The 15,351-nt window shown below is 59.8% G+C and overlaps 1 protein-coding gene across 2 annotated transcripts in view; it reads right to left on the reverse strand.

Moving 5' to 3' along the window:
- Positions 1–328: 328 nt before the first annotated feature.
- The window catches only part of PTPRF (protein tyrosine phosphatase receptor type F), an 86,283-nt gene continuing 71,260 nt past the window's right edge, over positions 329–15,351 (reverse strand). For both annotated transcript variants that reach the window (XM_082834745.1, XM_082834744.1), the window contains 13 exons: positions 13,157–13,272; positions 8,753–8,850; positions 5,758–5,881; positions 5,411–5,586; positions 4,590–4,709; positions 4,118–4,272; positions 3,754–4,039; positions 3,475–3,653; positions 3,136–3,262; positions 2,839–2,964; positions 2,420–2,574; positions 2,198–2,333; positions 329–1,919 (listed from right to left, as the gene is read on the reverse strand). In XM_082834745.1, coding sequence (XP_082690871.1) covers positions 1,851–1,919; positions 2,198–2,333; positions 2,420–2,574; positions 2,839–2,964; positions 3,136–3,262; positions 3,475–3,653; positions 3,754–4,039; positions 4,118–4,272; positions 4,590–4,709; positions 5,411–5,586; positions 5,758–5,881; positions 8,753–8,850; positions 13,157–13,272 — 1,867 coding nt within the window. In that variant the 3' untranslated portion in view covers positions 329–1,850. The remainder of the gene's footprint in view (positions 1,920–2,197; positions 2,334–2,419; positions 2,575–2,838; positions 2,965–3,135; positions 3,263–3,474; positions 3,654–3,753; positions 4,040–4,117; positions 4,273–4,589; positions 4,710–5,410; positions 5,587–5,757; positions 5,882–8,752; positions 8,851–13,156; positions 13,273–15,351) is intronic.

Genomic DNA, 15,351 nt, shown 5'->3' on the forward strand with positions numbered 1-15,351 from the left:
GGTGTGCTTCTGGCCCGGGGAGTCGCGGCCCATGGGAGGTGCTCCTTCCACGCACTGTGGCTCAGCCTTCAGGCTCCCATCAGAAAGTGGGCACCAGGCCAGGAGCCCGTCTCCTCACAGGTCCTCAGGACAGCCTCGCTGTCTCCTGAGGAGCAGGAAATCGGCAGAACCTACCCCTAGGGACTGACTTAGAGAGCCCAGACTCCGCAAAGAGCCGAGACAGAGGCCCGGTTTGTAAGAAATCTGATTATTCAAATTTATTACCATCAAGAATTATGCAATGATGCTGTAGTTTTCTTAACAAATAGAAAACAGACTGTGTACAACAGTGAACTCTACAGCACTAGCATCCACAAGGTAAAAATGAATGTCTCATTCAACATTACCAACCCTGGATTGTTGATCCTGACCACCTACTTAGATCTGGGGACGTCTGCCTCGAGTCCCTCGGCTAAAACAGCTATGCACCCTTCCCGCCCCCACTTACCTACCTAGATAGTGCTGCCCAGAGGAAGAGGCGGCTCCCTGCCCCTCAGCAAGCCGAGATAATAAGGATTGAGTATAGTACCACTGAGAGAAGTCCAGTAGTCTTGCCACATTGGTTTAGGAGGGCATCTTTGAAGGAGTGGAAAAGAGCGATTCTCAGGGGCTTTGAAAACAGCTGCAAACCAGGGAGGGGAGTCATCTGGCCCCTGCTCCGAGGACAGATGTGTGCTACGAGGCCCACTGGCATGCACCTGAAGGGCCAGCTGCACCCCTGCTTGGCCCAGAGGTGTGTGGGGCATGGCACACACCCTGACTGGTGCCCATCACCTTGGCCACACGGCCAGACCCACAGCCTACCAACACCACGCCATCCCACAATGCTGGGGACGAAAAGCAAGGCTCTGTGGACCCAGAGGGAATCCCAGGCACACGGAGCCACCTCCCCTCTCAGGGGTTTGAAGCAGAGGCCAGGGGATGACTCTTTCTTTCTTGTGTTTTTTTTTGTTTGGATTTTTTTGTCTGTTTGTTTTTTGTCTTTGCTTTATCTTTAAACTTTGCAAACGATGGTGATGAGGAATGCCTTTCCAGGCTCCCCCAGACACGTCTGTGGTTCTGGGCTGTGAATGTTAAACACACACTGGAATAGACGACTGCGGATGAGTGCTTCCTACCTCCGCCCCGCCCACCACTGTCTATGGGGCCCAAAATAAGGCTCTTACGGAAAAACAAAACAGAAATTAAACCAAAAAAAAAAAACTGTTTCCCTGCGTTTGGCTAAAACAGGATCTTGTCTGAAGGGCTGGAAGAGCAGCTGGATCAGCGATGCCTCTGCGCAGGCTGGCGGCCCCAGCTCCACACACACGAGGAAGGCACACTCCATCCTTCAGCAGTGAAAGTCGTACCAAGAAAGGGTCCAGAGCGAATTCAAAAGAGAACACAAGCTACACCGCAACCCCATTCTGCAGTTAAGAATTTGTAAAAGGAAAAGTCAGAGGGAAGAGGCTAGAATCCCTGTCTACCCCACTTAAAGTATAAAAAAGGAGGCTTTGCTCCCATCCCCCCCACGAGAAGAAGCATGAGAAACGCGGCAGCGGAACAGAGAGCTCGCAGGGGCTCCGGGGCGGGCCTGGTGGACAGAGACGTGGCCTCAGTGCACGCCTGCCGGCCCACCCCCTCGCCCAGGGCAGTTCTGGGCTCTCCGTTCGGTGTGGCAATGTTCCTGAAACGCTGTGATCCTGGCGGGCTGTGCTCTGCCGGCAGCAGCACCTGTGCAGGAGGGCTGGATGATGGTCGGTATGGCTCAGAGGAGCTGGGTCCCCTCCGGAGCCCCCAGGTGGGGGCAGCGGAGGAGAGGGGGGCGGTGGTTACGTTGCATAGTGGTCAAAGCTGCCGAGGTACTCCAGGGCTGCGCGGTAGCACAGCTGGTACTGGTCCTGCCGGGACAGGGGTCTGGTCAGCACAGACAGCGATGGGGGATACCCCGACACGCAGCCAAGGGCACTCGCACTGCAGCCAGTGGGTCATGGACTTAGCCTCTGCCTCTGCTGGCCAGCAGCAGGGGCCAGATCCAGACATCTGCCCAGGCTTCCCCCTGCCACCCCCACTCTGCCCCTAGATCGTGTACCCTGATGGTACCCTGTGTACCATCACCAGCCTTCCCCAGCACGTGTCTGTGAGGAGCTGGCTTTGGCACGGCCAGTGGCCTGCATACCTCCGTCTGCACCATGGCTGGGCGCTGTGTGCGCAGGGTCTTCACGGTCTGGAACATGTCGACCACGCCCTCGTAGCGCATCCGCTCCAGGACGATGCTCAGCGTGATGAACACCCCGGTGCGGCCGACACCGGCACTGCCCAGCGACAGTGCTGGGTCAGGGCTCCTGCCCCCGAACCCCCAACCCCCCACACGCCCAGACCTCCGTGGGGTCGGCCCCACCTGCAGTGCACCGTGATGGGCCCATCCTGCCCGAACTGCTCCTTGGTCTTGTGCACCTGCCCGATGAAGTCGATGAAGCCCTCGCCCGTCTTGGGCACGCCCTGCTCTGGCCAGTCTGTGAACTGGAACTGCCGGATCGTCCTCGACTGCCCATCCTGGGAGAGGTGGCAGAGGCCGGGGTCAGGGCTGGAGCTTCAGGCAGCAGCCCCCCAGGGCAGGCGGAGAGTGCGGTAGCACAGGTAAGCACCCTGAGGTCGTTACACCGAGGCCACCCTGGGAAATGGGCTTGCACGCCCACAGCTCACTTTCGATTCCTGCAGCTGGAGCTGGGGCACCACAAAGGCAGCCCCACCACAGGGGCTCCGGCAGCGTTACAGACAAGCTTTTGTACAAATATACACACTCCCCTGTCCACTCACCCTGGCATCTGTGACCTTGAATTCACGCAGGATATACTGGGGCATGTTGTACTCAGCCATTGGGTCAACGACGAAGTACTGGTAGCGAGCAGAGCGCTCCGCGGGCCAGTACTGGTGGCACTTTTCCTGTGGACAGAGGGCCCGGCCCCACGGTCAGGTGGGGAAAAAGTGGGGAGGGGAGCTCCGGGTTTCAGAGGATTCGGGGGCAGGATGCCACAGGTGGTGATAATGGGGTCTGAGGCTGACAGGGCCGGGAGAGGAAGGACACGATAGAGAAGGGGTGGCTGGCGTGCTCACCCTGCCCATCTCCCGAAGCCTGGTAAGCATGACGATGATGGTGGAGTTGTGCTCCCACAGCATGCGCCAGAAGTCCTCAGTGCTCTCCGCCAGAGGCCCCTGCGTGGCGATGTAGGCCTTCTGCTGTCTGGGGTGGACATAAGACTGGACATGCTGGAGGTGCTGCTGTCCCCCGAGTCTCCCCATGGCTGCCTAGTCCCTTGGGGCCCCGCTCAGATCACCCCTCCTCCAGGAAGCCCACCCTGGTCTTCCAGGCTGGCCCTACTCTGTTGCGCCCCCAGCCGGCCAGGAGCAGGCCTGGCTACCATGGGCGTGGTGGGCAGTCACAAGTGTGCTGACCTATAGCCATCCAGGAAGCTGGCATTGATGTAGTCGGAGCCCTCCACGCCGCGGATGGGTTGCAGACACACACGGGTCAGTTCGTAGGGCATGATGTTCACCAGGCGGTTCTTGAACTTGTTGCAGGGCAGGTTGGCGCTGATGAAGCGGGATGTGTGGGCCTTGGAGCTGGCCAGCAACTAGCGAGAGGGAGAGGCTGGTCAGGCCTGGCTTCCTGAAGGACTGTCCCCGGGACCCAGTCCAGGCCCTGGAGCCAGGCAGGCCCAGCCCTGAGCCCACCTTGAACTCCAGCTCCATGGCAGTCACACTTTCCCCAGGAGGCACTTGGCCCAGCTTCTGGATGTGGGCATAGAGGTTGCGAGCAGGCACCTCCGTGTGTCCACACGTGGCGGCCTCCAGCAGTGCCTCATGGATGAACACGTACTGGTCCTCGGTCTGCACCATGTAGTTGCGCTGCGACCGCATGCACGTCACGTGGCCGTAGATGTCCACCGTCTTCTCATGCTTCATCCGCTCCAGCATGGCGTCGATGACGATGAAGCAGCCCGTGCGGCCCACGCCCGCACTGCAGGACACGGACTCAGCCTGGGCAGGGGCCCACCCCGCCTCTGCCCCACCCCCCGGTGGCGTGGCACTCCCTCACCTGCAATGCACCACCATGGGCCCGGCGTCCAGCGGGTTGCAGGCCTTGACCCGCCGCAGGAAGGCCAGGATGGGGGTCGGGTACTCGGGAACTCCGTGGTCTGGCCAGGCCATGAACTGGAACTGACGCAGCTCCCGCTTCTCACTGGAGCCACTCTGGGGAGGAGAGCGGGGAGAGACGGTGTGACCAGGGAGTGTACCCTCTACAGACTCAGGGCAGGATGCCCCAATGCTGAGGCCAGACCCCAGCTTTCCAACGGGACTCAGAAGCCACACGGGGCAGCCTGAAGGAGCTCGGGTGCTGCTTCCATCCATGCCGCCCATGGCACCGGCTGTCATGGTGCGCTCACACCTCCAAGCCCCGACCTCCAACACCGGGCTCCCACTCGCCCCCTTCCCCGCCAGCACACCACGTTCAGACCATTGTCCTCATAGGTCCCGGCCGGGGGACAAGCACGGGGGCAGGACCATACCTTGTGGAGCGCAAAGGTGCGCACGGTGTAGGTGGCCAGCTCCACTGTGTCCAGCAGGGTCACCTGGATGAGGCCGTAGGTCTCGGTGCCACGGGGTGGCCAGTACTGATCGCACTTCACCTGCAGAGGGACAGCAGGGCAGGGTGCAAGGGTGTTTGGAGGTACCCAAAGGCTCAGGCGGGCAGAAGCAGGGTGGGAGGTCTAGCCCTCAGCCCCGAGCTCTCAGATCCATTATGCCACCCGTCACCAAACCCTATCATGGTCTCACGATACGCCTCCACCCCTGCCCTCACCAGGGGAACGAGGGACGTAATTGAAAATTGTTTATTCATGACCAGATTTCACCAGGCACGTTTTCTGCCAAATTTACCCATAACGTTTATGCACCATTTTCAAGCTCTGTAAATTTCACGTTCCAGTCAACGCTTTGCTGTGCATAAACAGATAACAGCAGCTCTTTCCACTAATTAACTTAGGAGACGTGTTAATGCCCCAGCTACACTCCAGCATCTGGGGAACACGCGAATATCCCAGAAACATGCCAGCAACTGGGGAGCATATTAACATTCTTGGAAAATGACAGCATCTGGGGCAACATATTAACATGCTGGGAACCCACTAGTATATGGGGAACATGCCACATCCCAGGAACGCCCAGCAGCTGGGACACGAAGACACCCCAGGAAAACAACAGCACTTGGCAAGTCCCTTGAGGAGCTTCTTCCCACAGGGATGGGAAAAGGTGTCTGAAGTCACCTGCTGGCTGAGTAGCCACTGCCACCCCCCTCCCCCGCCCTGGGCAGGGCTCTGCACAGCCTTACCCGGGACTTTTCCTCCAGCCGTGTCATCATGACCACAGTGGCTGTACGCTGCTCCCACACCATCCTCCAGAAATCGCCCATGGTCTCAGGCAGCGGGCCCTGCGTGGCAATGTAGGCATTCTGCTTGCGGTAGCCATCGATGTAGTTGGCGTTGATGTAGTCACTCCCCGGGACGCCTATGAACAGGCAGGAAGGGACATGGGAGAGCATTACCCTGGGGCCTCCAACCCAGTCCCTCCACACCTCCTCGGTGCGCCCTGGGACCTGTGGGCCTCTCCTGGAGGATGAAATGCCACCCAGCGAGGAGGAGATCAAGGGGATGGGAGGGGGCCCCTCCCTCAGCTCACCATCAACGGAGGTAAGGATGACTCGAGAGTGGTCGTAGGCAATGACGTTGGCGTAGCGGTTCTTGGGCTTGTTCACCTCCAGGTTTGAATTCTCCCACGTGAACTGCTGTCCAGGGTCAATTGACTGCAGGGAATGGAGGAGGCAGGTGGAGTGGGGCAAGAGCTGACTACCTAGTGCCTCCAGGGAGACCCAGCCTTCCAGGTGGTGTCCACATCCGGCCTTCACTCCCGGTTCACAGCCAGCCGCTCTACTGCATGGTGCCGGTGAAGGCTGAGCACCAGCTCCCCTGGCCACGGAGCGAAGAGGCTGGCACGGCACCGATCAGCAAGGCGATGGACCGAAGACTCCTCTGACCAAGGTACCACAAATCCCCTCGCCCAGGAGAGTGGTCTGGGGTGGGGTGGGGGCTAGGGAAGTCCCTCAAGCCCTGAATCCAGCTAATGAATGAGTGCAGAAGCAACGGCGGCCAGCTGCGCACGACCCAATGTTGCTGGGGCTCTGGCCAATGCTGCATGGCCTTGCCCAGCTCTCCTCTTCCCTCTCTGGCTGTTCCCTCCCATAGGCAGGACGCAGTGCTCCTCTGGAGTTCATTCCTGGGCCTTCTTTGCACTCTCCAGCCCTTCCTGGGTGAGTTCACTTGCTCTCAGGACCTTACGCCCATATGCTGGAGCTGCCATAACCCCAGCTGGAGCCCGGAGTCTCCCCTGAGCTCCCAGTCTGAATAGCCAGCAGCCCCTTGGACGTCCCACCTGGACATCCCACACTCCTTCGGTCTCAACCCTTGCCAAGCTGAGCTCATCAGCTCCCCCTGCAAACCCGGCTCTGCTGCTGGGGCTCCATCTCAGTGAAGGGCACTGTCCCCACTTACCCCAAAGCCCCGGCCACAACCTGCAAGTCGTCCTCAAAACTCCTCTGTGCCCCATCCCATCACTCCCAGCCCCTCAGCTCTCTCCAACCTGCTGCCAGGGCCTCAGCCAGGCCACCTCTGCTCAGACTTGGCATCTCCCTGCCTCTTCGCTTGGCCCCACTCCGTCCTGCAGCTGGAAAAATCCTTATAAAATGCAGATCTGTTGATCAATTCCCTGCTTAATGTCTCCCATGGCTCCTCATCGCCTCAGATGATAATAGTAACAGCTGAGGCTCAGCGAAAACTTACCGTGTGCTTGGCACTGTTCTCAACACTCTGCGTGTATTCCCTCGTCTAATCCTCCCATGAAACAGGTTCTATTACCACCCTCCTTTTACAGACGAATACCACCCGAAGTTCTCAGCGTAGCACACCGTGTCCTCCAGGTTTTGGCGCCGGCCTGTCACTCTCCACGGGTCAGCGAGCACTGCTTCCGTGAGACCCCAGCACACCCCACCCCTAGCCTGCTTGCCTCGATGCTGTCGGCCGGCTGACCTTCTCCGCACGTCTGCGTGTTTAACCCCAGGGTGTGAGGTCACATTCAGTGTCTCTCATCTGTCGGCGCTCGTCTCCCCGCTGGCTGAGCTCCCTGTGGGCACTTGCCTCCACACCCCCAACGCCCAGCACAGGCTAAGTGCCCGACGATGCCAGATGAGCGACTGACTGACCGTTAAAGGTAACACAGCTATGGGATCCTGGCTGCAGGAAAGCTCTCGGCAGGCCGGGTGGCCAGAGGAGGCTTCCTGGAGGAGGAGGCTGTGGTGAGGAGAGTGCAGACTGGAGCAGAGAAGAGGCAGAAGGTGGACGGGGGACACCGAGTCTGGACAGTGAGCCGCAGAGCCCCATGGGAGGAAGGGCGGCGTGGGACGTGGGACTGGATGAGTGTGGGCGGGAGACCAGGCCAGGTAAGGAGCTGGAGGCAGGGAGCCCCCCTTAGCGGCTCTGTCCCCCCCCATGGCGGGGCTGTGCAGAGCAGGCCCCCCGTGGGCGCTCTGCAGGGAGAAGCGGCACGCCTTCCTCGCGGCACAGGTGATCATCAGTTCCCCGGCCAAGCTCAATTTCCTCTGCGGAAACCTGGCTCACAGCCCTTGAAGGGGAGCCCTGGTGCCCGCGATAGCAGCCCAGCTGAGGGTGGACATCTGACTGGAGCGGGGCGGGCTCACAGGCAGGGTGGAGCCAGCCCGTCAATCACCCATCCACCCACCCGTCATCCTGTGCCAGGGCTGCGCTGCGGGTGGGGCGGGGGGTTGGAGGGGCCGAGTGGGGCAGAGGCAGAAGATGCCTTAACAACACCTCCGCCCGTGCTCCTTAGAGGAGGTGGGGCTCTCCTTATCACCTCCTTTACACCCCTTTCACTAGCAAAGCACCTCCCCAGCCGGGCGCCTGGAAGCCCTGACTCTGGGCAGGAGCAGTGCTCTGAAGTCTGAGCTCCCAGCAGATAGGGTCCAGGCCAGAGTGAAGGGAGTACCTGGAGGGCCCTGAGCAGGAGGGTTTGTGCAGCCCAAGTGGCAAGATTCAGGCCCCCCAGCTCCCCATCTCTGTGATCTGTACTCTGAGAACACCCGTGAGCACATGCATGTGCAGGGTACAGGCTGACAGACACATTCCACTACTCATCAGCTGTGTGACCTTGGGCAAGTCACTTCCCCTCCTCTAAGCCTCAGCTTCCTCATCTGTAAGATGGGATAACACCAGTATCCGTTTCACAGGGTGTGGGGAGGGCAGAATGGTACGCAAAGTACCTAGCCTAGAGCTGGCCCGCAGGAAGCTCTCCATAAATGCCAGCTGTTATTACTGACCTGGGTGTGTGTGTGTGTGTGTGTGTGAGACACAGAGAGGGAGAGAGAGAGACCTGTCCGCCTCTGTTAGCATCGGGGCATGTGACTGAGTATCCTGACCCGGGGATCTGGAAGGGCCTCTGTCAGGCCCAGAACCTGAGACCTGAGGAGTTGAGTTCCCTGCTGGCCACTGCTGACCCCTCCAGTGTGTGTTTTGGAGAAGCCTGGAGCCCGAGGCAGGAAAGGAGCCGGTCTGGGGCCAGGCACATGGTAGGGGGTGTGAAGCGGGGGTGAGGGGGGAAGTCTCACCTCGTATTCCTGGGAGAACTTGAGGCCGTCGTTGGCTTTGAGGCGCTCGATGTTGTCCGCCAGGTCGGTGATAGGGATGGGCGGGTGGTCTCGCATACCTGGAAGCAGGGCACACACAGGCAGAGTTAGCGTGAGGCCTGAGAGGGGTGGTGGAGACAGCCCCAATGCATGTATGTGCACATGTGGACACGTGTGACCATGGAGCACTCGTCACTGGTGGCATGGAGACGGCGGCACATGCGGCGACAGGGATGGCGGGGCACACAGTGGCTGGGGGTGGGCGCGGGAGAGGACAGAGGTGGAAGGGTGTGTGGTGTGAGCGCGAGTGAGCATGTCCGTGTGACACGGTGCTGAGTGGCGGGTTCTCCACAGGCATGGGAGGCCTCCCCCCTCCCAGGCCGGGGCCGGAAGCACAGGTGGAAGGCAGTGGACAGGATGGGGCTGGGCTGCTTCAGCCTGCACCCCGCCTGCGGGTCCTGCCTCTGGACAGCGCTCCTGCCCTCACTGGCGCCAGTCACCATGGGAGGCTGGGTGATGTCCCTGTCCCAGCACCCAGCATGTGGATGGAGTGATCACGATGTACATGGCAGAGACGTGGAAGAACTCGGAGGGAGAAGCAAAGGGGAGGAGGGAGATGTGGGGAAAGGGAGGCAGGGAGACAGGAGAGGAGTCGGACTGAGATGGGAGAGGGGTCGGACTGAGACGGGAAAGGGGTCGGACTGAGACCGGAGAGGGGTCGGACTGAGACGGGAGAGGGGTCGGACTGAGACCGGAGGCGAGAGGCAGAGACAGACAGAGTGGCAGGAGGGAAAACAGGGCGGGAAGAAGGGGGCAAGGTGGGGAGAGAGCAGGGTGGACAAAGAAAAGACGGGGCAGTGAGAAGGTAGAGAAAAGAGAGGAAAGGGGAGAGAAGAACTCAAGGAAGGAGGGAGGCGATGGGTGAGAGAAGTAGAGGAAACACACAGAAGCCAGAGTGGGCCCCAAACACGGGAACGCAGAAAACTAACTTGAGATATTCGGGCAACTGGGGACACTGGAACCTGCAGAGAAAAAGAACAAAAACAGGGGAGCAAGAGAAGGAAACCCGTTAACCTCTGGTTACACTGCTGCTGAACACAGTGCGGGGCTGGGGGCTCGCAGGGGCAGTCCCACTGCAGCCCCCTCTGCCCCCCGAGGAGCAGATGCATCTCCCACCCAGAGCCTGGGCGCTCTCAGGGGCCTCTTTCTATGATGGAAGTCTAGGTCCAAGCCAACCTCGTGCCCTCTGGTATCAAAGTCTGACCCTGACTATTTCCAGATGAACTGGCAAAAGGGAAGTGTGCTTTCAGAGAGAGAGATGAGGCATGTGCGGTGAGAAAGAGAAGGGTGAGTCCACACGAGGATGTGCAGATGGGGACTGTATCACTCTTTCAGGTTTTCCGTGCGTTTGAAGCATTTTCAGAAGAAGAGTTAAATTATGATAGAAAATAATAAACATCTGCTGAACGAAAAAAACGAGAAGGAAACCCTCAGCCGTGGACAGTGCTGCCATCGCCGCCACCCCTTCTGGTCACCGGTTCCCTCCCAGACCACCCCTGTGCACAAAGACACCTCTCCCCACCAGCAGTCCTGTTCCCCGATCTCAGCACCTCGGGTGACCCTCACTGTGCCCCTCCCCACGGTCCGCCCGGGGCCACAGCCTCCTGTCCTTTTGGACCCCCATCCCTTTTTTTTTTTTCTTTTTTTTTTTTGCAGTACGCGGGCCTCTCACTGTTGTGGCCTCTCCCGCTGCGGAGCACAGGCTCCGGATGCAGAGGCTCAGCGGTCATGGCTCACGGGCCCAGCCACTCCGTGGCATGTGGGATCTTCCCGGACCGGGGCACGAACCCGTGTCCCCTGCATTGGCAGGCGGACTCTCAACCACTGCGCCACCAGGGAAGTCCCCCCATCCCTTTTAACACCACCTCTGACTGCCTGTGCTCCACCCCGCCTTCTCCTCTCAGATCCCTGCCCTTTCCCCCGGGCCCTGCAGCCACAAGGATCCAGACCCCAGCAGGGCCTTCACACCCACTTGCTCATTCCCCACTCACTGGGCCTCAGCCCACTGAAATGCTCCTGCCCCCAGGACCCGCCCACCACACGCTCTCCAAGGTCCCAACTGCCGAAGCCAAAGGCCTTTGTCTGGGTCCTCCTTGCACAGCCCTCCCCATCTGGCCTCTGGGACACTCTTCTCCCCGAGCTCTCTCTCCCTCTGGCTCCTCCTCCTTGGCTATCCTTCACCCATCCTTCCTCAACATTTCACCTCCTTCCCTGGCTGCCCTTCGTCTGCTCTCTTCCCCCACCCCCTCTTCCTGGGAGAGCCCATCTATTTGCAGGCGTTGACCGCTGTGTGCTCCGTGGCATGCCCCACGCCCGTGGTTCCAGCCAGGATGTGGGTGTGGAGGTCTCCCTGGACCCTCCCACCCCAATGCTCAGCCAGCAACCACAGAGGCATCCTGGGACCTCTGCCCCCATTTCCTCACCCCACATGGAGTCAAGCCTGAGCCCTGCTGCTTAGGTCTCGCTCATGTCTCCCCACTGCCACCCGCCTCGTCCAGGTCCTCAGCACCTTCTCAACGGCCTGCCTCCCCAAGTTCTCCCCTTCCAATCTGCCTTCCACATGGCAAACAGAGCTATGTTTCTACAGCACAATTCTGACCCTGTTGCTGCCCTGCTGAAAACCTTTAATGCCTCCCTGGAACCCTCAAGACAAAGTCCAAACCCCTTAGCCTGGCGTGCAGGTCCCTCTGTGACCGGACCTCGGCCTAGCCCTCCAGACTCATCTCTGGGCTCTCAACGACCCCAGCTCCAGTGCCGCAGGACACAGTGCCCAAAAGCTGCTTCCCCACATGCTACTGCCATAGAAGGGAGTTCCCTCCGTTCCCTCCCACCCCCTCTCTGCCCGACTAAGGCCCACACAGCTTGGCATCCCTCTCAGAGGAGGCTTCTCTGCCCTCCAGGCCCCAGCTTTGATTCCTTGAAGATCTGATCACATCTGGTTGCAACAGCCTGCTAAGTCAGCCTGGCTCTCTCTCTTTCAGGACACGTGCCCTTGGAACTCAGTCAGCATGTTGTCAGGGAGCCCAGGCCACAGGATGAGAGCCGAAAACCTCAGGTGAGCTCACAGCTGACTGCAGTGTCAACCATAAGACATGAGAATGAATGAGTCTCCAGAATTCCGGGGTCAGCAAACTTTTCTATAAAAGGCCAGCTAGTACATATTTTTGGCTTTGTGGACATATGGTGTCTATCACACCTACTTAGCTCTACTTTGTAGTATGAAAACAGCCACAGACAATACATAAATGAATGGGCGTGGCTGCGTTCCAATAAAACTTTATCTGCAGAAACAGATGGTGGGCTGCATCTGGCCTCGGGCCATAGTTTGCTGACCCCTGATCTCAATGATTCTGGCTCCCAGCTTTTGAGTCTTTCGGCCGAGGGCCCAGACATTCTGGAATAGAGACAGGCTGCTCCTGCTACGCTCCCGTCTGGATTTCTGACTCATGAAGACGGTGACAATAGTACATAATTGTTTTCAGCCACGAAGTTCTGCGGTGATTTAACACGCAGCCATAAGCAGCTCGTGTACACACAAACCCTGTGTGTTGGAGTTCACTCATTCATTCAGCTGCCTTGTGTTTGTTTCACAGGCGCTCAACAAGAGTCCACCGTGTGCACAACCCATGGGATGGGAGAGGAAGAAGACAGTTCCTGGCTCCACAGAGCTCTGTCACTGAGGCAGTTCCAGCCCAGGGTGGGAGGCGGCATGATGGAAGCAGCGTCTGGGAGCCGAGGAACGACCCTGCCCACAGGGAAGAGGCCTGAGCTGTGTCTGCTGGGGCACAGGGAGGGAGTGACAGCTCAGGTAGAAGGGGCAGCCAGAGAGCCCCGAAGCAGTGGCGGGGAAGGAAAGGCGGGCACCAAGCCCTGTGCGGGGTCCCTGTACTCGCACAGGATATCTGGGGCCAGCCACCAGAAGGGCCAGATGTGGGTACCCCAGCCCGCCACAGGGGTCTGATGGGCCGTTTCCCACTAACAAACCTCTCGTGTGCAGGGACCAGAGCACGGGTGCAGAGGCTGGCCACCCCGGGGCTGGGATGTGGCTCTGTGTGGGTCCCGGGCCCATACTTGGAGGGCGTGACCAAAGACGAGGTCGGGTCTGAGCAGCTAGCTGCCCCCCAGCCCCAGAGGCTCCCGGGCCCTGGGGTGCCTGTCCAGCTCTTGATATAGGGGTTCCTCGGTCACTTCATCAAAGTGGATGGGTACAGGGAGAAGGGCAGAAGGGAGGAACAGGAAATGGGGGCCAGGGTGAGGCCAGGGTCCCTCGGGGGAGACCGGCAGGCCTGGGTGGGGCAGGCAGGCAGGCTGAGGGGGCCACCCTACCTGGGGTCTGGTAGTTGAGCCGCCGCATCTCCACGGGGTCGGAGGAGTGGGCCAGCAAGGAGTCCTTCAGCCCAATTGACTGCTCATCCTTGGACGATGGGGAGTGGGTCCTTTTCCTGGAGAGGCAGAAGGGCGGTTGGTGAGAACTGAGGTCCAGGCGGAGAACAGAGATGCATGGCATAGCCTGCTACCACAGAGGCCCTGTGTCCATGGCCCTGCTCCTGCCACCCCAGCCTGGGGTCTCTGAGTGCAGGGGAACCAGGGCCAGAGCAGCTTCACATGAGAGGACACAGGGTGGAGGGTGCGGAGACAGCGGGAATAGGGGGTGGACAGAGCGCCAGCCCAGCGAGAAAGGAAGGGGCCGCAGAGGCTGTGGCTCCTTCCCGTAAAGGGCAGGTCACTGCCGGGCAGTGGCTATTGTCTGCAAGGGCCCCACAGCTGAGACAGCAGGAACCACCAGGAGGAAACATGCAAACGACACCTAAGATATGCAAACATCACAGAGAGCTGGGCCTCAGCTATCTGGCTCTCGGTACAAGGGTAGAGGTGCAGAGCAGCAGGGGAGGGACGGGGAAGGCGTCCCCCTAGCTGGGCAGAGTCCTCCCTTGCTGGCCTCGGCTCCCCGGGCTACAGGGACAGGATGAGAGACAGACTGCAATGTCCAGCTGCTGACAAGTATCCAGGGGCCGCTTCTGCGCGGTGGACACAGGTGTGCTTGGGGAAGAAACTTACGTGAGTGTGCATGAGTGTGCAGCACACACTTCCCCGCTGCCCTGCAGCCAGTGCTCTTTGCACATAGGCCAGACTCTGTCCCCTGCAGCGCTCAGGTAACCTCAGAGACCTGGGAGCCTGGGGGAAGGCTCTGGTGAGCTCAGAGTCTGTGCCTGCAGGGGAAGTGGTGGAGGTCTGTGCTTCGCCTGTGCCCGGAAAAGGGGCATCCCCTGTGCAGAGCACCAGTCGAGAGAGTGACAGAGCCTGTCCCATCGCCTGCCAAGCTGACCAGACAGCCGCGGGCCGGGAGGCTTCCGGCCCAAGCAGCGCCCCTCCCTGCTGGGCCCGCAGTGTGCATGGGGATAAGAAGTGAAGGGGGAAGCGTGTGAAGAGAGAAGGAAGGACTCCTACCTTTCTTGTTTACTAGGTCCCGAAAGACAGGCAAGGACAGAAGAAACGAACGGTCACTGTTTCCGCCAAGCACTCAGACCCTCTCACGACATGGGGGACACTGCGGACCCATCTATGACACCCACGTGGCATTCACGGGGAGGGGCTGCCTCTCCTGGCAGACACCAGGACCCAGAGGCAGTGGGGGGAGGATGAATGGGTGTGTGGAACCCTCCTCAGGTTCCCCACCCATGGGTCTCCAGGCCCTGAACCAGGCGAGACTGTCCCTATTCACCCTGGGAGGAAGGAGCTAACTTCAGGAAGGAGGCACCAGGTCCAGGTCAAGGGTCAGGGGCAGGGGCAGGGAGAGATGGGGCACTGGGGACAGGAACTCGTGTGTGAACATGTTCAGACACACGGACCAACAAGCGTTCACCGACAGCCTTGCGCTGGGTGCTGGAAACAGGCCCAGCGACGTTCCCGTGGAAGCACCACTGCACAGTGGGGGACAGTGTGGCGAAGGGGTATAGGAGGGGCCCGGCAGAGCCTCGTGGGCACCAGAGCCTGGAAAGGAGTCTTGAAGGATGAGATGGCAGTTGCCCGGGCAGGGGGAAAGAGAGCTGCAGAGCAGAGGGGCTCAGCCCGGGCTGGCCGGGAACTGCACTGGTTCAGTGACGATGTCGGGGTGTCGGCAGGGGCCAGACCGACCAGGCATTTGATGGACCTCAGGCTACAGAGATCGGACTATAAAACTCTTTAGTTAAAACTGAGAAGTGTTAAGCTGAGGGTGACAAAGTAAATCTTTGGAAACACCTTTCAGGCTGGGAGGAGGATGGAGAGGAAGGGGAGACTCCAAGATTAGGAGACTGCAGCTACCCGAGAGAGGACTGAGGCGTGCCGTGTGCACGTGCATTACCTCGTGGGGAGCCTACGGTGGGGAGGGGGGAGCAGGTCCAGTGATATCCAGGGCAGGACTCACGGGAGACTGGGTGGAGGGAGAGGGAGGAGGGGAGAGGGTGACACCCAGGTTTCCGGTTGATAACTTGGTGGATGGGCCCATCCCCTGTGATAGGGACCCTGGGGGAGGGCTGTGG

The sequence above is a fragment of the Leucopleurus acutus genome (genome assembly GCF_964270905.1).
Source record: "Leucopleurus acutus genome assembly, chromosome: 2".
NCBI classification, from domain to species: Eukaryota; Metazoa; Chordata; class Mammalia; order Artiodactyla; family Delphinidae; genus Leucopleurus; species Leucopleurus acutus.